At 36.9% G+C, this 21,081-nt stretch overlaps 1 protein-coding gene across 1 annotated transcript in view; it reads left to right on the top strand.

Annotated features, from left to right (window-relative positions):
* Window positions 1-17,114, top strand: part of LOC103923807 (protein inscuteable homolog) — a gene marked incomplete at its 3' end in the record, with an annotated part of 48,566 nt that extends 31,452 nt beyond the window's left edge. The window contains exons 2-6 of the mRNA XM_009332234.1: window positions 4,658-5,003; window positions 5,507-5,559; window positions 7,225-7,348; window positions 9,841-9,954; window positions 16,989-17,114. Of these exons, the coding sequence (XP_009330509.1) occupies window positions 4,658-5,003; window positions 5,507-5,559; window positions 7,225-7,348; window positions 9,841-9,954; window positions 16,989-17,114 (763 nt within the window). The remainder of the gene's footprint in view (window positions 1-4,657; window positions 5,004-5,506; window positions 5,560-7,224; window positions 7,349-9,840; window positions 9,955-16,988) is intronic.
* Window positions 17,115-21,081: the final 3,967 nt, after the last annotated feature.

Genomic DNA, 21,081 nt, shown 5'->3' with positions numbered 1-21,081 from the left:
TCCTGCTGATGCAAAACTGTTCAGGTTAATTTAAAATAATGTGCAAACACAAAAAGTCTCACAATACTGAGTGACTGAAATGCAAAATGCCAGAAGAAATTGTATGTTAATGAACCTAAAGTAGTGCATGTGAGGAGGCGAAGGGAACTAAAGAACAATCTCTTTCATCATACATATAGAATAGCAAACTCTAAATTATATATTATCACTCATGGAAAAGATTCTGAAATCAAAATAAGTAGATTTTTCTGGAAGGTAAAAATGAAACAGCTCTGTGGAAAACAAGTAAAAAAAATTTAATTTTGGGAATTCTTGGAAAATAGGGACAGTGCAGAAAATTTAATTCATAATTTACCTGAATCTTGCATATTGTGTGCTGTTCTTACCATCACATCTTAGGACGTAGGAAAAGTGGCTTTTTGAAAAGGTGGGGAGAGTACGTGGATGGTCAGAGGAGTGGAATCACTTCTGTGTGGTGACAGACTAGATAAATGGAGTTTATCTACCTTGGAAATGAGATAACTGAGAGAAGATAGGGTAGAGCAAATAATGAATTACACGAAGAGGGTGAATGTGGAACTATCATTTCAGTATCTCTTAGCATACAAGAACTAAAGAGCTGTGTTAATATCTCCAGGCAGCAAGTTTAAAACAAAAAATAAGAAACACTTTTTCATACAAAAAATAATCGAACAATGGACGACACTGCCACTAGATGTTGTAAAGGCCAAAAGTTTAACTGAGTTCAGAAAGGGACTAATGGCTACTTTTGTTTCATGAATTGTAAAAACATCCTGCTCAGACACAGCTTCTGGCTTAGGAAGTTCCTAAACCACTAATTGCCAGAAGATGGGAAGGAGGGGTTGCACAGCTCTTGCCATGCCTCTTATAATCTTTCCTTATGCATCTCCTAATGGCCATGTTGGGAGCAGGATAATGGGCTAGACAGATTTTTCTGGTCTGACCCATTATGGTTGTTTTCATTTTGTAGGCGTAGATTTTTTTTTTTTTTCCTTCAGTAATGGGGAGACAAAATGGAGATTTTCAGCTTGTTTTTGGAGTTCAGTAAACGCTGTCTTGAATATGATTCTTAATAGCTAATTAGGAATGATCACAATTTTTACTTTCCTTATTTTAATATATAAAAAATTAGTCTACAAATTCATCTGCTGAATGTTTAGGAAGATTTTCTCTAAATACAGGGAGATGTGCATGAAGGTGAATCATTTATATATTTCACTTGAGTAATCATGATATATGTGTGTTTTAAAGAATAACGTGTCAGAAAAGCTGGCATAGTGAGCAGGGGGAATTTTCTGTGGTTCTTCTGTCTGAAAGGAGGTGAATGGTATTATTTTTGCCATTGTTGTGAGTTAAGGAATACTAAGTTTCAATGACAGAACATCCTAAATTCTACAGTTGTACTTCTGACAATTAGTAGGAACAGAGGCAAACAAGGAGAGTTTCTTTAACATCTGTACCTTTTTTGTACAACTCTATCATCCTTTTTTCTCCTCAGAGTGAAGACTGGCTTTTGCGATTAAAGGAAATATGAATGATTTTGTTTTTCTGACTAACCTTCTATTCTAGGCTTTTTCCATGTGAATTTATAATGTAGGACTTTATTTGTACTTACTAAACAGAGATTTAATCAATTATCATAGTGCACTTTAGAAATGAAAAATACATTACTCTGTGTCAAATGTATTTATCCTGTACTGCATGCAAACTACGCACATCTTTATAAATCATGGTCTTAAACTTCTAAAGTTGTTATTTTTGTTTATTAGGAAACCTTGCTTCAGGTCCAAAAAGGCAATAAGGAGACTACACATAGCAAGAAGAAAGCGAGCCACAATCGATCCTGAAATGCAATTACTCAATATTCAAAGCTGAGTGAAATAAGGACCTTAAATAGCAGTAGCCTGTAAAGTTTAAAATTAAAGGTAGTTTCATCGTATACGGTGAAAAGGGGGTTTGGATCAATGAAACTGATCACTTGTATCTTGTTTGCTGTTGATTTATATGAAATTATACTTGAGGTGAGCCTCCTTTTCATATGTACGTTAATAAATTTTGGTCATTTGTGGAATATTACTTCAGTGGTCTGGAAGGAGATTTCTTGAGTTCAGGTGGTGCTCAGTGTATAAATGGAAGCACAAGAATTAAAAAGGCCTTCCACCTGGTCATCCTTAGCTTGGCTAATGTAATTGAAGATTTTGTTCTAACAGCTTTCCATAACAGCACAGAGCATTACTGCTGTGATGCTGAGTTGCAATAAATCAGTAGCTGAATTAAAAGAATGGGGGCTATAAGACAAACTTTCTTTTTGTCCTTTCTGGTATAGCATCTTATAAAACTGCAGCATGTATCCAGAAGGTTGACAACAATCCACTACACTGTCAGACTAGCTGTAGGATACCAATAGAAGTTTGGAAAAAATAATTAAGCCCAGTCTCTCTTGCTTTCTCTTAATTTCATTTCTTATCTCTCATCTTCACTTCAGAATACCCTTAGTATCAATCCGTCTTTCACTAGAGGAAGAGGTACTAAAATTTTGAACTATTTCATGTTAAGAAGACTTGCCAAAAATTAAGACTGCATCTTCAGCTGATGCAAACTGTCAAAAAAATTATTTTATTCATTGTAGATCAGAAATCTGAAATTCTTGCTGAGTAAAGTGCCCCTTTTGGAAGTGTGTTGTGTATGCGAATATTACATTTGTTGGTCATGCTTGTGTTTATAATTTCTGCATAAATTGTTTTAGACACATAAAAATCAAAATCTGCTATGCCATGGAGACTTGCAGTGATTCTTTGAACTCTTGGCCTCCTGCTTTGCTTTATTACCAGTGGATGATGTTGCGTTGACAGGGGATATAATGGGCCTAGTGGTGGACAGATATTGATAAAGTCAGTCTTTACCGTTGCAACCATGGTTAATTTCAGCAACCACCACTGACTGTGTTTTAAGCTTTTGTATAAAAAAAAAAAAGGAAAGTTCAAGTAATTTGAAAATTTGTTTTTAACAATAACTTTTGTCTTTTTCCCTTAGCTCTATGTAACTGTCCCTTATATATTTATATATATACTTATTATATATCTATTACTGATAGTAAAAATGTTTTTTTTAATATATTTATGTATATATTTACCAGAGGAAGTGATCTCTTGTGAGGATTGGGGAGGGGAAATGTAAACTGAAATAATCTGGACCTACTGTTAAATCTGAAAAAAATTTTGGGCAGCTGATTTCTGGAGATGGACAGTGTCTGTTCTGTCCTTGGTTTGGAAGCAAGGGTCACATGGGACCCCTTGGCAGAGGCAATGCTCCTTCCTTGGGAAGCTCCCTCCTGCAAAGGGAAACAAAGGTCCGACCAGCCTTAGGTGTGGTAGGCGAGAGCCAAAATACAAAGCTGGGAGCCTGCATTTTGTGCAGGTGGTCTGAGAGACTGCAGGAGGCAGCAATGGGCCAGGCAGGCCTCAGAGAGAAATTGCCATACATTAAGCAAATTTCCAGGGAGTCGAAGGGATGAGGGTGTTGCCACTAAGGAATTCCCTGAGCTAAATGAAAGAAAAGCAGAAACCATAGCCTGTCTGCAAAGACAAAGTAGGTAAGGATGAATGTAGTTGTGCAAACTTTGCTCTGTCTTGACCTAGGGTCCTATACCTGACCTTTATATACTGTTAGATACAATGTTAATAACACTAGTCATGTCTAATAAAACCTGGCTCTGTATGTGTGTATGGTTGGGGTGAGGATTAAGGTTTTTTTATTAGAATCTGGGCACCTCACTATAAGAAAAAAATCTAGGCAACTCTACCTCAAGGCTCTAGGGAACTTGGGATCCCTCACAAAGATGAGCTCAGAACAGCTGCTGTCTTGGGTACCACATTTTACTAGCTGGAGGATGCAAGGGCACAAGATGCAGGCCCATTGCCCTTGTGTCAGGGTATACTCATCAAGGAGTTTCCTTCAGCCTCGCTGGTTCACAGCATATTTGCTCTAGTGCAAAAATGTGCTTTGAAAGTCAGATGTGCAAATTGTACAGAGAGCAATGAGAAATAAGGGGGAAGGTAAAGGACTGGTCAGGAAGTAGAATACAGCTGAGGTTTAAGGGATTATGATATGGCAGAAACGGATATTGCTGACAGTATCGTTCACTGTCTTGGTTTGGCGGTGTCAGTGTGGGTGGAAGGGCTTTTGAGAGATGCTGCAAGGTAAAACTTTTCTGTTAAGTGTCTAATAGGCAAAGTGCCTAGAAAAAGCAGACTGTACAGTGCCATAAACAACAAGCAAACACACCCATAACTTTGCTCCTTCATCATATTAAACTCTGAATGTACAAGAAACATTTCCCCCAAAAGTGTAGTCTAAACTTCTCCTGTTTACTTATCTCTAATCTCTACTAATTTTTCACAAATAATTTTATAGCAGGGTATGTGGTGTAAAGGTGATTAGAAACCCAAAACCTGTGTTTGGAATAGAAAGCTAAGCGTGTCACTGTGTTACTGCAAGCAAATTGTTTGTTCAGGTAGTTGCCTTTTGTCAATCAATTGCAACCTGGTAGGTGGATGAAACTGTATTGTATTGCTGGTGGTTATTCTAAGGTTGTTTTGCTTTACCTCATTCTTCCTTCTCTTTCTCTGCCTTCTAGCATGCACTTAATTCAGGTGGACTCCGTTCAGCGATGGATGGAAGATTTGAAGTTGATGACAGACTGTGAATGTATGTGTATTCTCCAGTCCAAGCCAATCAGCATTGAGAAGGATGAACAAAATGAACTTATCCTTTCCTCACAATATAGCACATGTGATAACTTACAGCTGCTATTAAAAAGAGCTTGGATCATCAGCACAGAGTTGACCAGGATTGCTCAAAAGCTGGAGAAGAATAAATGGCAGAGAGTCCACAGCATGACAGTAAGAGTCAACTGCCATGTACGTTCAATGATAAATGAATACAATACGTTCAACAGGAATTCTTCAGAAGAAATGCACCAGGTAGGATGCCTTACCTGATGTCATGTTTGTCTTGTTGTTTTTTTTTAATTGTAATAATTAAAGCTTACTTTAAACAATCCATAAGAAATCCTTACGTACTGATACTGGTCCCTTGTTTAAGACTTTCTAACCCCTTTTCAGCTATGGAAACATTCTTGACTCATTTTGGATCCTATTTTATCATAGGCTCGATTCTGAATGTTAATAATATGGACAAATTATGTTGAAAAAAGTTTTGGTTTTGAGGACTACAGGACTAAAGTAATTAGATGCCCCATCTGTGAGTTCCTTTGCATTTACAATGTAGAAAATACTACTTTTTTGTTAACTTCAGTTTTACCTACTTGTTTTATGCAGAAAAGTAGAAAAAGGGTGTCCATATGAAATATTAAGTTTCTGGAGGGTTTTCACCTAATTATCATAAACAATAATTATTTATTTTTAAAAAGCAATTGTGTGTATGCATATTGCTTTAAAACCACTTTCTCTTTCTCTTTCTGCAGTTTGAAAAACTTTTAATAGACAAGTGTTCAGAATTTACAGCATTTACAGAAAGGTAATTTAAATTTTCTAGCTGAAATATTAATTTTGATATTTTATTATGTTGTGGAATTTCTAATGAGAAGTACAAATCTACTAGCACTCTCAAATGTTTGAACTAGGCTCCCACAGCTCTGAAAAGCATTCTAAATATTAGCCTCTGGTGTATGAAGTGAGTTGCTTTTATTTAAACTGCATCCTAATGAAAGATGGGATCTGCTGTTGCACAAAGAGCCTGGCAATAGACACAAAGCTGCATGCAAGTGGATTTTTCAGGGCTTTTAGATATTGAGGGAGAAAGTCTGGCTCTAATGATATCTGTGACAAAGTTCCCTTCAAGTTCTGTGGAGCCAAGACTTCAGCTGGTGTGAAAACTTATGTTGCAAGACTGTCGTACTACATGTTCCTGTATGCACATATCCATGTACTAGTAAATCAAACCCAAATAAATACACATGCCTTTAAATTGCGGTTGTAGGTTTACTCAGCTCCATGCACTCCAGAATGCTGAAACTGGAAAATAAGACTCTCTCTATAATTCTTCTCATGATACTTCCCCTGCCTAACATAAGTTATCATGTTTCCTCCAGCACAGTTCAATCGGTCTTTTTCGATTTACTTTAAACACTGTGCAAGTCATTCTGCTCAGGGAATCATCAGGGAAAAAGACACCATCTAATTATCAGGAAAGAACATTTCTTGAGCACTATTGCTTTTTGCCAAACCCACGCGGCTCAGACTTTACTTTTATATTCTACTGTGAGACACACTGATTTAATGAGAGCTCTGATCTCATAGTGTCTGCCCCAAATCAGCTGTCTTCCTCCTTGTCTCTTTGACGAAAAGTTGATATAGGTGGGTGAAAGGTAAAGCTGAAAAGGGGACCTACTGTGTAGATGGAGACACTGATCAACCAAACTGTATCTTCCATTACAGTGGCCTGCCTGGTTGGAATATGTTTTGACAATTCAAATGAATACAGTTCTGTGAGGAAGTATTAGTTATTTCATTTGAATTGTATGATGTTTTCCATCCTTATCTCATTTCTTTAGTTACAGCCAAATATAACTATCCTGTAACCAGTGATACTAACTCTGTAAAGCTGCTGTATGTAATCTTTCTGCACAGAAGGCCACATTTTACTTTTGAGTATGCTGTTTAAATGTAAACAAACTTTACTCATCTGGGCACACATTCATTTTGGGTCCTTATCCTGTTGTCATTAAACTATGGCAAAGAAGGTAAAGAAATGAAAATTATTGAAAGCACTTCTTTGGTCATGAAAGATGGATGGATATACACAGCTGCAGTTGAAATGCAGGCATCCTCGAGTGACTGTAACTATAAGCATAAGTGGAAAATAGCAGAGTTACACTGACATAAACACAACATCTACAGCAAAATTTGGCCTGCAGTCTATGAAGTAAATTGTGATCCCAAAATTACTCATTAATGTCCACTGTTGTCCTTTGATGGTATACTTACTATGTCTAGACAAAGCCTTGATTAAAGTCTGGTGTGATGCTAATGGCACAAAGACAGTGTCCTCATGTGAACAGCTGAATTCCCATTATATCCCCATTATTAACACAGAGCTCATCTGTGACAATTGGCTTGATAAAACAATATGCATCTGTTGCATCTTTTTTCCTTCATCGCTTTCCTTTCTCTTTCTTTTCAGGTGCATACAAACTGAAGATGAACAGATACTGAAGTCCATGAAATCTTGTGTTAATGAAACACTTACTACCGTTGCTCAGTATTTTGGCCAGTTAATAGAGCTGGTTTTAACACATGAGGCACAGGTTAGTTTATAGTTTTTAAAAAAAGAAAAGTCTTTCAAAATTGTTGAATCTTGAAGGAAAGCATCCAGTAAGAGGAGGATTCTAATTATATCTCTCAATTTTCAGCAAACTTACGATCAGTAATTAAAATATCTTGCAAAGAGATTTAGGTGTTTGTACTCTCAAATCTTTCAGTAACCTCAAATCCCAAACACAATGATCTTGTGGCTCAATATGTTACTTAATTTTCTAGATAGGCCTCCTTCATTGCAAGGCATCTAATTTCTGGAGAATATCTTGTTAATAAGACCTTTGGATGCATTTTCTCTTCCTTTCATGCAGACACTGCTTTTCTTTAGAAACCTTGAAAAAAGTCTCTCCTGCTCTCAATGATTCTCATTAAAAGCTAAACTTTTTAGAAGATGTACATATAGCATGTATATTATTACAGCACACATTTTAACCAGTGCATTTCTTACACTCTAGGAAGTAGTGATAAAATACAGTGTTGTGTACAGGTTATATGTATGTGTGTGTGTAACCTTCCAGAAACAGTGCTGTATCATTGCAGGCATGATGTATAGTTTCCAGTGGTGATCAAATGTAGCTAAATGCACTGAGTAATATGGCTGAGACTACAAATGCATTAAATTTTTTCCATTAGACCATTCTTGAAATAGTAGCAACTTGCAAGTCTAACCAATCTATCTTGGCTTACACTAGTTTCTTTCTTAAGATCTCATCGGTAATTCCTTTGCACCCTCTAATCTTTCTCAAATAAAAAACCCCAAATGTAATTAAGCTCAATTAATTTGTCCGTATTTTAGAGGTGATGCTATTCTTTTATTTTGTCCCTACAGGAAAAAAAGGAAATGAGAGGCTTAGTGATGAGGAAATAGTTAAGTAGTATTTACAACGGTGCTAAAACAAAATTAGTGCATGGCATTGGTTAAATTCTAACACACCTTGATGCATTAGGATAGAAGAAAAAAGTTGTGGCTCTTTCAGAAACATCCCTTATAGTTTTAAAAGATTATTGCTAGGAAGTGAGAATCTCCAGAATACATTTGCAGAATTACAGTCAAACTAACAAGCTACTTGCTAATATGCTTTGGTTAGGATTTACGAGAATTAAAGGAAATGCCATATATGAGTTGAAGTGTTTAAATAAATTTGCATATTGCAAATTCAGTGAGTAGGTTGTGGTTGTTTTGATGCTTATTCCTTTTAATCTGAAGAGCAGTTCTCTGTTGCTAATAGTTCTGTCTTGGGGTACTTTGACACCTACTGACACACCTGAAGTCCTAGTCCCTTTTTCTTTTAAGGGAGCAGAATTAATTACTCTGCACCATCTCGTGTGTATTTGTGTGGCTGAAGACTTAGATTAGAGGTCATTAATAAAATCACTTTTAAGAACAGTTTTCTGAGCCATTCAGTCAGGCTGTGTGTCCACTTCTGCCGTGCAACTGCATTGTCTGTGGGTAGTTTGCTGCCCTGGAGCAGACTAAGTGTCTGTGTGAGAGGCCAGAACTCTCAGCTTAAATTGTGTACTCAGGAGCTTTCTTTTCTAATCAGTGTATCAGGATTTTATTCAAGACAGGTTCATATCAAAATGTGAATGGATAAGTTATGTCTGTTATGGAACATATTTCTAAGGGGAGATGCTAATGGTGGGAGAACACAGCCTCTTAAAAGGAAGATAATTGAAATTTGTATCAATAACAGTGTAAAATGTGGGATGTTTCTTTCCACTTCTTTCAGGTTGGATTAAATATAAAAATGCTTCCCTTCTTCCTCCTAGCAAATATGATTAATTCTTCCTCTAATGATTGTATGTACTTTCAGAAAGAGTAAAATCAAATACCCTTCATATTCTTCTGACAGCTGTGTTTCTCTGTGAAGCTGCAATGGCACACATACAAAAGCAAGATAACTATTTACAAAGATAAAAATGTTTAACCTATTTCATATATTGGAGAAATAAACTACATTTCTCTATGAGAATTCCCTGTATTGGTCAATGACATTTTCTATCTATACTGAGAATAGTGATGAACCCAAAGCCCTAGAAAGTAGTGTTAGAAAGGCTATAGCAATATTCCTTATAAATAAGGTGGAAATCTTGTATCACCTTGTGATACAGCTTCAGCAATAAGACAATTAGTTGCCTGCTGAAATTTTTAGTTCAATCCCAGGCCAAATCCAACAATAATTTACTAAATAGCTGAAGAGTTCTTTACTGAATGTTCTCACACACATACCTGTTCTCTTACTCTATTCATATTTATTTTTAAATATCACTGTTCTTGGTTACATTTATTCAAATGCGATGATAAATGTGTTAGTGTTACCAGTTTGACTCCTGCCCGTGGTTTTTTCCTTTCCTTTCTCTGAGTGAGAAGTAAGATGATATGGATTAAATGAACTAGACTTTCTACTCCATCTTGTCTTTAAATATAACACCGATGTTTTTCATTGGAAATGAATTATTTTTATTATCTTATGTCACACAGAACCTGATGAGACAAATAGAATTGTCGGATAGTGTGTACATCACTGAGTCAGCGATTAGTAGTCTATTCAGCCTTACCCAGGAAGGTGCTCACCTGTGCCGTATCATAGCTAAGGTAAGGGGATTTATGGATTAATCCAAAGTAAACTAGTGATACAAGTGAGTTATTTTACTTAACACAGTAGTGGTTGCAATTTTGAAATGTACAGTCCAAGATGAAATTTTGTATTCCAGGAGACAAATAATCTAGGTTAAAGAACAACAAAATCTACTCTGAGAAACTTTTTTTTTTCTTCTTTTGCTGCTTTTTGCAAGCCTTGCTTACTTACAATTATCCTATTAGATTAAGGGGAAAAAAAAAAAAAGAAATAAAGGCCGCAAACCCCAAAATCTTTAATTCAATAAAGCTCAATGCCCGTGCAAACAACTGCAGTAGGATGGTAAGCTCCAACAGGCTTCTGGGCATTGATTCAACTACAGTTGTCTTTGTGCCACCTAATGTATTACCAGTCCCTTCAGCATTTTGGGCATTTTTTTAGTGTCTCTCCTGACAGTACTTTTTAAGTACCAGCCATGGAAGTGGAGAGAAACTTTACAATTGGCCATGCATATGGCTGACAAGTACGCAGAGAACCAACAAGGCTCTTCAGCTGTGTGTACAGAGTAGGTTATAAATATTATTGAAGATGTAATTTTAAAAATACTTTGCATCCATTATTTTCCTTTTACAGAGGAACGTCATTACAGTTACTTCTGGCAGTGTGTGTTCTCATTCACTGAGTAATTGATGCTAACTTTTGGTATAAACGAATCATTCTGCCAAGATCAATGATACTGGCAATCCCTGCAGAGTTTGCACCTTTGAGGACACTTGGATCCTCAAAGTGAGAAAGGCAGGGCATTGTGTGAGGTTGAGCATAGGATAATCACATCCACAGTGTATATAGAAAGAAGAAAAGCTCCTTTCCCAAGATTCTGCTTGTGGAGTGGTGTGCCAATCCCTTGTCCTGCTCAGAGGTGAGGTTAAACAGTGGCATTTAATTAATTTTACTTCCAATCTGCCTTTAGATGGATGTTTGCACCATAAAAGGTACTGCTCTGTTCTGAAGGCTGCAAATGAGGTAGACTCAGAAACGTGTAGTGGATTCTGGCAACAGCTTGAGAGGCTTAATTTTTTCTAAATTGATACTTGAGCTCCATTCAGTGGTATCCAAAAACAATGTTAAAATGTTGAGTATTGAGGAAGTGCAGAACTAACAAATCGGGGAAAATTGGTCTTGTGGTTTTTATCATTGTGTAATTCCATAACAGTTTAATTTAGCAGAAGTAAAGTCTGACCTTACATAAATCACTAAATTAATTTATTGCTAAAACCTGGATGTGTCACAGGTTTACAAGTGAGGAAATGCATCCCCTTATGCAAAGAACCCTAAGTGGAGTTTGGTTGCCAAATTACGGCGGTGATTGCATCCCCTGTCCTGTGTGTCTGTTTCCTCTGTGCCCTGTGAAATACATTTGTCCCAACTCACCATCATCCTTCATCCTCTGTATTGCCTCAGTTATCTGCATCGGTGAGCAAGGTGGCAGAGGAATTGTAACAGACCAGAATTTTGAATTCAGTCACTTGAGTACTTAGCTATGACAGTGAAAGAGCTGGGTGATTGAAAAAAAAAAAAAAAAAATCTGGAACTGTGCCTACTCATTAAGAGGGTGAGAATGGATTCAATGTTTGTAAAGATCTCAAAATCTCCCACAGATACAGAAGTTCCCTTGAGAGTTGTCATTATCTTTGTAAAAACTAGCCAGAGAAGTGGAATATTTGTTTACAGTGAAAGCAAAACTCAACAAATTTCTTCATTTAAACTTGAAGTCTTACTCTCCATGACAATGTGTGATCTTGTGGAACACTGTTGTTAGCTTTTTTCCTGTCCCAAGCTATAAATTACAACTCTAAAGCACACCAAACTCTTGGACATGCAAACAAAGAACCATGATAATATTGTAAAACTACAATATTATAGGAACTGGTTTCTCACTTTACGTTTTGGTAAGAGAGTCTTGTCTCTCTCTCCCTCTACTCCCCCCCCCCAGTATTTTTACCAAACTTTAAAAATGCTTTGAAATACTAATCCCCCATGCTGAAGTGTCACCTGTAATTTTATTCCACCATTCCTCAACTTTTTTTTTCTTTTAGCATGTAACTTTGTAATCTGCTGTGAAAGAGTCATGTTGCTGACTCACCCTGGCAGCCACCTAGTTGTTCTCACTAGCTGTCAGAAGTATAAAGACTAAGAACTCTAACGCAACCGAGTAGTAGCAAGGGCAAGATAAGAAATGGAGGGAGAAACATAAATAATAATAATAATAGTAGTAATAATAATAATCCTTGAATTCTGAGCTAATAGAATAACAAACATTGAGCTGTGAGTTTCAAACCATAATATGTAGTGTTCATCTACAAGCAACTACACTGGTGGCAGCATAATGGAAACTCCACTGGTTTAGATAATTTTAAAAGCAAAAAGAGAAAATGAGGAAAGGAAGAGCCAAGTAGAGTATTTGTTGCAATTACCAGGGAAAATTTTTAGTCAGGTTTCTGTCTGCAGGTCGGTTTCCTACCTTTGGAACCAAATGTTGCTAAAATATTCCTCTGTCAAGTCTTACGACACATACTTAAGCATCAAACTGTGACTAACTTGCTGTATCATTGTCTGGGGTTGCATTGCAGGGATGTAGTCACAAAAGTCTTTTTTTATTATATTGTGGATGTATGGATTTTTTTTTTTATTACATTATGGATGTATGGTTTTGATGGATGGACTGTTCGGTGGATGAGGAATTGGCTGGATGGTTGCATCCAGAGGGTAGTGGTCAATGGCTAAGTGTCCAGATGGAGATCAGTGATGAGTGGTGTCCTTTGGGGTCTGTATTGGGAGCAGTACTGTCTAATATTTTCATCGGTGACATAGGCAGTGGGATCGAGTGCACCCTCAGCAAGTTTGCAGGTGACACCAAGCTGAGTGGTGTGGTTGACATGCCTGAGGGACGGGATGCTATTCAGAGGGACCTGGACAAGCTGGAGAAGTGGGCCCGTGTGAACCTTGTGAGGTTCAGCAAGGCCAAGTGCGAGGTCCTTCACCTGGGTCAGGGCAACCCCCAGTATCAAGACAGGCTGGGGGATGAAGGGATTGAGAGCAGCCCTGCCCAGAAGGACTTGGGGGTACTGGTGGATGAAAAGCTGGACATGAGCCAGCAATGTGCGCTCGCAGCCCAGAAGGCCAATCGTATCCTGGGCTGCATCAAAAGAAGCACGGCCAGTAGGTTGAGGGAGGTGATTCTGCTCCTCTAACTCTGCTCTGGTGAGACCCCCACCTGGAGTACTGAATCCAGCTCTGGAGTCCTCCGTACAAGAAAGACATGGACCTGTTGGAGCGGGTCCAGAGGAGGGCCACAAAAATTATTAGAGGGATGGAACACCTCTCCTATGAGGACAAGCTGAGAGAGTTGGGACTGTTCAGCCAGGAGAAGAGAAGGCTCTGGGGAGACCTTATCCTGTCATTTCAATACTTAAAGGGGGCTTATAAGAAAGATGGGGACAGACTTTTTAGTAGGGCCTGTAGTGATAGGACAAGGGGTAATGGTTTTAAGCTGAAAGAGGGTAGATTTAGATTAGACATAAGGAAGAAACTTTTGACGCTGAGGGTGGTGAAGCACTGGAAGAGGTTGCCCAGAGAGGTGGTGGATGCCCCATCCCTGGAAACATTCAAGGTCAGGTTGGATGGGGCTCTGAGCAACCTGCTCTGGTTGAAGATATCCCTGCTTATTGCAGGGGGCTTGGACTAGATGACCTTTAGAGGTCCCTTCCAACCCAAACCATTCTATGATTTTATGATTATATCTATTAGATTTTGATTCTGGGATCTTTCATATTAAAAATTATAAATTAGTCTTGGTTGTTAAAACTCTACCTTCATGTTACAAGAGCATAAGGAGACACTAAAAGCCAGAAATTATAAATTTTGAATGGACTTGAGCACTTGTCAAAAATTAACATTAGTTGAAGTAGACTGGTTCTAAATTGATTTGGCTTTGTAACAACCAGAAGAATCAGTAAATATCAGTTCCAGAGTTACAACAAATAAACAGTGGTGGGACAGTGATACAGATAAAAAGTCTTTGTTAATAAATCCATTTCACTGATGACAATTAGAGTCTAATGCCAACTGTATTGAACTGGGTGCTATAATAATAGTCTCCTAAAAGAGAGAGAGACAGAAATGGTAATGAAGATAGCCAAATCTGCTTATCACATCCTTTTTTGGAGAATGCTTGACTATTTGAGTCCCATGTGGATGTGCAGCAGATTACTTCCTCTGAGAAGCTTCTAATACATCTTGGCCTTACCATCTTTGTACATCAGTTCCTTTTCTAGAAAGTATTTACTATGAAGATTTCTTCTGAGATCATCTTTCAAGCTAATTATAAAATGTTGTCCTCCATCATGAGGAAAGGCTTGATGAGAATTCACTGCGCTTTGAGTCATTTCAGGCTGAAACTGCAAATATTACACCTTAGAGTTGGATGCCTTTTCTCTCCCCTCTTTATTCACTCAACTCACTAATGCACAGTGGGGCTTTTTATACTCATGACCTCCTTCACATACTTTTTGCGATTGTATTTCTGGTGATTTTGTTATCTACTGCTAGCCCTTCTGAACAGCGTTTCAGGGATGTCTCCAGGAAATTGAATTCCTACTAATCCAATATAGGAGAGAAGTAGGTCATCAAGAGGTACAGCAAGTTCTCCTTTTTGTTCACATACTTTCACAGAGTATGTGAAGCCTGTCCCAAATGAAACTTGAATTACAGCAAGAGCAGCATTTCATGTGTTATTTTGGCATTTCCAGTTTTTGACCAAAAGACTGCAAAGGATAAATAAAAACATGCTTAGACGTATCAGGAGCTTTTGGAAAGGCGCAAGTTAATCTCCAAAGCAAGCAAAGCTCAGTGCTGTTATGTTTCTTTGTCTGAATGGTACTGTTTACCCATTTGACCAATTTATGTGTATCTCTATCAGATGGGATAGTTTTGTCATCATTGCAAAAGATACAGGGGACAAATCTTGAAAAAGGTGAATAAATTCTGGGGGATGTTGAGATCCCAGTGAGGAGAGGGTTTTTTTGACAAACCGTAGAATCAGGTTCAGTATTTCTACCTATTCCATATTTTACTTACAGCTCTCTAGGTTCATTACTTGTGATCAATATTTTACAACTTGGTAATGGCACACAAGGCACAAAATAAACAGTTTACATCTTCTCCTGACAAATGCAATGATAAATCACTTCCTGTCCATCAGAGGCAAAAGCAGGGCACCCATTTGTCATACAGAAAGCTTGAAGCAAATGTGCCGACATCACTTGAGCTTTACTAGTGTTGTCCACAAAATTCTGCTTATTATGACTAAAACAGTGAATCAGATCATCTCCAATTCCACTGAACTATGGGGACTTTCAAACTGATAATAAAAAAAAAAAAAAAAATCCCAGTTACCTTAGGTTTGGGGAGAACACTGTAATAGCTTTTTTTTATATTTTTCATAGATAATTACTGCTTGGGTGAAATATCAGTATCCTTTTGTGGAAGGAAAAATATGACTGAAACTTTTTTTTGTTAGTGTATTGCCTTTTTTTATTTTAAAGGCTCAGAAATGTCTTTCTGCAGTAGGCTATATATAACAGTACTAGATATAAAATAACTCATACAGACACATGTGCACTTGTTACAATTCCAAAAATAAATTTTACTCTTAGCAAACCTCAGTAAGCCTACTGTTTTCACTGTTCTCACAGAAATTACATGTACATGTGCAAAGACATAATATAAAGCTTCTATCTTGAAAATATATTGAGATGTTAATTTTCTCTAATTCTAATTTTCTTATAAATTGGTGTGTATTTTTGTTAGGCTGAACAGATATCTTTGCTTGCTCTATTATTTTCTATTTTATTCCAGCAGAACTAGTACAAAAATGTAGAATTGAAAACGAGTGAAGTCTGAATAGTAGTCCAGAGGTTTTATGTCAGTACAACCTGTTGAGCTTTCAAATAACACAAATGGTTAAGGAGAAAAAGATTATTTCTGTGACTCTGAAAAATATTTTTTATATAGAGGCTACTGAAACAGGCTTAAAAAGAAGGGTGTATATTACACTTGGTCCATGATTCCAATTATTTTTAATTTACTAGCGTAATCTGAATATTTTAGTCTGAGATCTTTCATCTGTCATTAATATTTTAAATGCTTTCCTCTTCTTTATATGTCTGCTCTTACATAAGATAAGGCATCTGTAGTCTACCTGATGGCATAACATTTTGAAATGTAGGACAATCCAAAAAAACCTCACCACATGAAGTGCATATATTGTCTGCATTTATTTATATCTTTGCATTTATTTATATCTTTCCATTTATTGGGTGAACTTTGCTAAGACTTATATGTTCACAAGATGTGTTGGAAATTATGAAGGATAGTTATTGTAAGGATGTATATGTACTCAAGTCTTTGTCATTATTGCCATATTTAAAGAAAAAAGTATAGGCATGCAAACTTTACGTATTAGAAGATGAACATATGGATTGTATATGTATAAAACTTGACACCTATTTCCACATTATTTTCAGTAGCTCTTCAACCATATGACCTTCTCTTTCATATTTTAGCATGAAGTAAATATTGTATGGAGCTCAGAAATGTAGAGGAATGGGAAATATACGCTAATAAAAATCTGTTTTAAACCAATAGCATATGGTTGAGCTGTCACTTAAATGTCATTCCAATTGCCGCCTATTGATAATTCTTTGTAATTTTTACATGAATGTCAAGTTTAATTTAAATTGTGCTTGTAATTGGTAAAAGTCAATCGCTTAAGCACACCTCCCACTGAGGCTATATTACTTTTTCATCACTTAGTGTATAAGCATTGATCAACTTGAGATCTTTGTGTGAGCTTAACATCCTTTCTATTGGTGGTGTGATGATAGCTAATTTGGATAAATTACTAAAGGAATCAGCCCCTCATCCCAATCTCAGTTAAATACCAGGGAAACATTCAGTGCTGCTTTTCTGATTTTTTGCTTTTCCCCTGCAGGAAGGAGGCGTAGTTGCTCTCTTTAGGATCTGTCGCCAGGATTGTTTCAGGTGCCTTTATCCCCAGACACTGAGAACGTTGGCTTCCATTTGTTGCGTAGAGGAAGGGATGCACCAGCTGGAAAAGGTAGGCACTTCAGCATTCTTTACCAACTGCGTCATAAAACAGGGAAGTCCTGTCTTTAATCTCTTCTAGGAATTGATAACTTGGTGGTGTTTGATACTGTGCTCCATACTACACTCACTTTTTCTGTGCTGAACACATCTTCAGTCTTTACAAAATTAGTCCCTGCAATAACATTATCCTATTCAGTTGCTTGCACAAATAAGCTTTCTAAGTGGGGATAATTTTCATAAAACGGGTAAATATGTTAGTGACTACGTCAAAAAACTAGGGAAATTATAATTTTTGGACTCTCTGAAGTGTTTGTTTAGAAACTCCAATGTTTCAAATAACCTTTAAAAGACAGAAAGCTTTATACCTCTTTAAATCCTTTCCTGATGCTCGGGTAGGGCACCTGCAGTAACTTGTGGAGTTGTAATTGCACAGAAAGAACTGGGACGCATATAGCAGCTAGCCAATAGAAAAATGTGTCTGCTAATCAGCAACAAGTCTTATAAAAGCCAATTTTAACTGGGATGGCAAACATCAAAACATTATCCAGATAAAATTATATCAACACTTAGGTTCCATTCCTTTCTCACTCTCACTACATACTGCTGTGTTTTGGAAAATGAACACTTCTGGTCACTAAATCATGATCTCATCTTTTGTATTTCATAAAACAGTCATCTTCCACAGCTGAATAATGGCCTCTTCAAGTTAATGATAAATGATTTCGCTGCCACTTTACATTGACATATCTTGTAATTTACTGCCTAGAATTCAAGCAAACCGTGACAGAACATCTGCAGCAAAAAGCAAGTCTCTGAACTTACAGTAAATGAAGATAACTTAAATTTTTTTTGACATAATGCTGGTTCAGACTGACACCAGAATCAGTCTAAAAGGATCTTTCATGATGTCCACTATAATAGTGGAATTAATAGAGTTAGAAATGGAAAAGATTGATTCAACTCACCTAGTCCAGTTCCTGGCAGTGTCAACATACATTTAATGCATCCCATATCAAAGCTGATGAAACAGGAGTCCTAGAAAAAATGATAGCTCTCAAGCTCATATGTCTTTGATCTACTTTAATGTTGATCACAGGTAAAATTGGTCAGGGTAAACTTTGTCACAATCAGGATTGGAATAGGTTTTAAAGGATTTTTAACTGAAATCCCTACCACTGCTTTCAGTAGTTCATTTTTCACCTGGGCCTTCATTTCTTAAATCACATCTTGGCAAAACCAAAGTCTGCAACATGAGGGGCTGGACATTAATCCTACTCACCTGACTGAACAGGCAGGTTTATGACAGTATTTGATTATCACTTTGTCAACTTCTTTGCCTAAAATTGTGTTGCTGAGGATTCATATGTTGTGTGAGTCCAGTACATGTCTGGGTTTCTGGTGGGGGGGAATGGGATATTTAATATATCAAAAGAAACACAGAAATTTTCTCTGCAAGGAGGTTAATGTCCCTCTAAGCGCTAATGGAGGTTAAACATCACAGGCCAGTACAATGCTATGTCATCTGTAAATAATCTATCAGCTGGTGACAGCCCAGGTTTGCCAGTTTATAGAGCTGAGGAAGGATAGTAAACAAGGAAGTTTTACTACTCTTTGTACTCTCTTTTCACCCTTCTTGTACACCTATTTAGAAGCAACAAAATATTCTGATCATAGGGAATCAATGGGAAGTGCATGAAACAGATGACCAGTATTTTGATGTGAGAAGCGCTCCAGTTCTTTATATTGTCTTCTTTAAATAAGAATTATTTTTTTCTTTCAAAATTTGAAATACTCTTGCAAAGAACAAAAGAGAGGCTTAACAATATTAGCATTCCTATCATTACAGAAATTACCATAGGAGTTCTTATCTGGCAGAAAAGTTGGCTTCTATTCTCCAACTGCGTACCTGGGTGGTGGCAAAGCATTTAATTCGCTCTAATGTGAATATCATTATGCCACCTAGTGCATTAAAACATCAGTGCAATTTGAACTTGATTTTTAATGACAGAAACCTAATTCAAACAAATAAAGCTTGGCCTCCAAACAATCGAGATTAGGTAATTCAAGATTTAAAAAAAATAATTAAAAACCACAAAACCCAAACAAATCCCACCCCCCTCTATTTTTCAATTAGATTTCACAACCATTAAAGTGTTTAAAAGACCACTTAAAAGAAAGCAGCAAGAGGTATCATTTCTAACGGAACTTTTGTCTGGGAGGTGAACTAAAAGGGGGTGGTGTACTTTCTGCAGTAATTGCAGTGCTTAATTACTAAAGACATTAGGAATATTGGTTATTTATCCAATGCCTGTTGATCTTGCCAATTTAGTAACAACACAAGAAGGTAACAAGAACATCTGTGTTAATGTAGATGGTTATTTAGAAAACAAGCAAGGAAGTCAGTAGTTCACAGGAGGCAATACAAGTAGAGAGTATTTTAAGAGTATTTTAACATTTTTCTTGGGGTTTAAGATACCTGAATATTAGGCTTTCTTTATAATTAGTACAAATTTAATGTGAATGATGTTATACTAGGTTTAAACCGTTTGTCTTGAGTTTTTGGCTTGCAATATGGAAATACCGTCCTCATTTACCAATGAAGTAAAGTAACAATTGGGTGCTTATTTCTAAAGATGTAGAAAATTGCCTATTTTAAGCAAAAATATTTTCCTCAATTTAAAAAAAAATAATTCTTGTTCTTCCCAGTCATGCATCTTTAAATATATATCTGCACTACTCTCTTACCAGCACACTTCAAAAAGCTATAATTACTTTTCCATCATCTTGATAAGCAAGGTGATCTTTGCTATAATTACAATGACCAAGTAGTTGTTGCAATGACTAGCTTTTACACTTTTAGGTGAATCTAGTTGGCTGTATATACAATAATGCAAAATCAGTTGGTTAAAATGCCAATTTTAGAATAGTTGTTATTTGACTTGCAAGTACTTTACTGACTTTTGAAAAGGTGCTGTTACTTTGTTGTACATTGAGCTACAGAGCTCCAGGAACTCAACAGTAACAGATTACTCAGGCAATTAAAGTAGAAAGATAGTGAAGAAATAGTCTCATTTTGTGACTGAGGACTGTGTGTAAATAAATGTTGTTCTATGTAACCTGTGCTCCACAAGAGGTAATTTTGGTGCTTCAAGCTGCTTATGGATGTCCGGTTGTTCGGTACACTTTAACTTCATAATCCACTGCAACACCAGCAGGTTTGAGATCATTCTTTGGTCTCAGCTGCTCAACCAGTCCCACTTCAGAGGGGAGTGGAGAGACCCTGGAAAAGCAATCAGAATTTTCTTCCTTTGCATTATTCCTGTACCTGCCTGTCCCTGTACCCAAGAGAGCTTTGTCATCTGTGTCTTGTGGCACTTGAGCATGCAAAGTTTTTAGGAGAAAGCTCACTGCATCAGAAAGGATGGTTATTCTTGGTCTAGGCATTCCAGAGTTTATGCAGAGACAATATATAAATACAGGTAATATATAATACAGAAAATAGCTAAAATCGCTAAAACCAGAAGAACTGAAAGGAGTTCGGGGGAGGTGAGTGTGACTAGAAACTGAAGAACAGTGTTAGTGCTGCACATGCAGACCTGTTTGTGTATCCAGCCCCGAGGTTTAGGGCAGAAATACAATGATGTAGTGTGAGATTGGTTCTTAACATAGACATTTTTTGAGGGTTCTAGAGGGAAGAATATCTGAACCTTCACGAGTGTGGTTTGAAAACTTAATTCACCTCAAGGGTTCCTGTATAGGAAGGACTGTTAAAAGCATGGAGTTGGGATAGATTAACATATGCATTTCATGAAACTTAAGGTAAAAAAAAAAGTAAAAAATTGTGATCTTGATTGTCTGATACTGTATGTCCTGCAAATTACATTAGGAATAACCGTACTTTAAATATAATTTTCATTGTCAAGACACACAGAAAATCTAACAGATGTTGTCTTCAACATGAAGCAACCTAGCCTGGA

This window comes from Pygoscelis adeliae, unplaced genomic scaffold, assembly GCF_000699105.1.
Source record: "Pygoscelis adeliae isolate BGI_AS28 unplaced genomic scaffold, ASM69910v1 Scaffold839, whole genome shotgun sequence".
NCBI classification, from domain to species: domain Eukaryota; kingdom Metazoa; phylum Chordata; class Aves; order Sphenisciformes; family Spheniscidae; genus Pygoscelis; species Pygoscelis adeliae.
The sequence above is the reverse complement of the archived record's forward strand: the minus strand, read 5'-3'. Positions and strand labels throughout refer to the sequence as shown.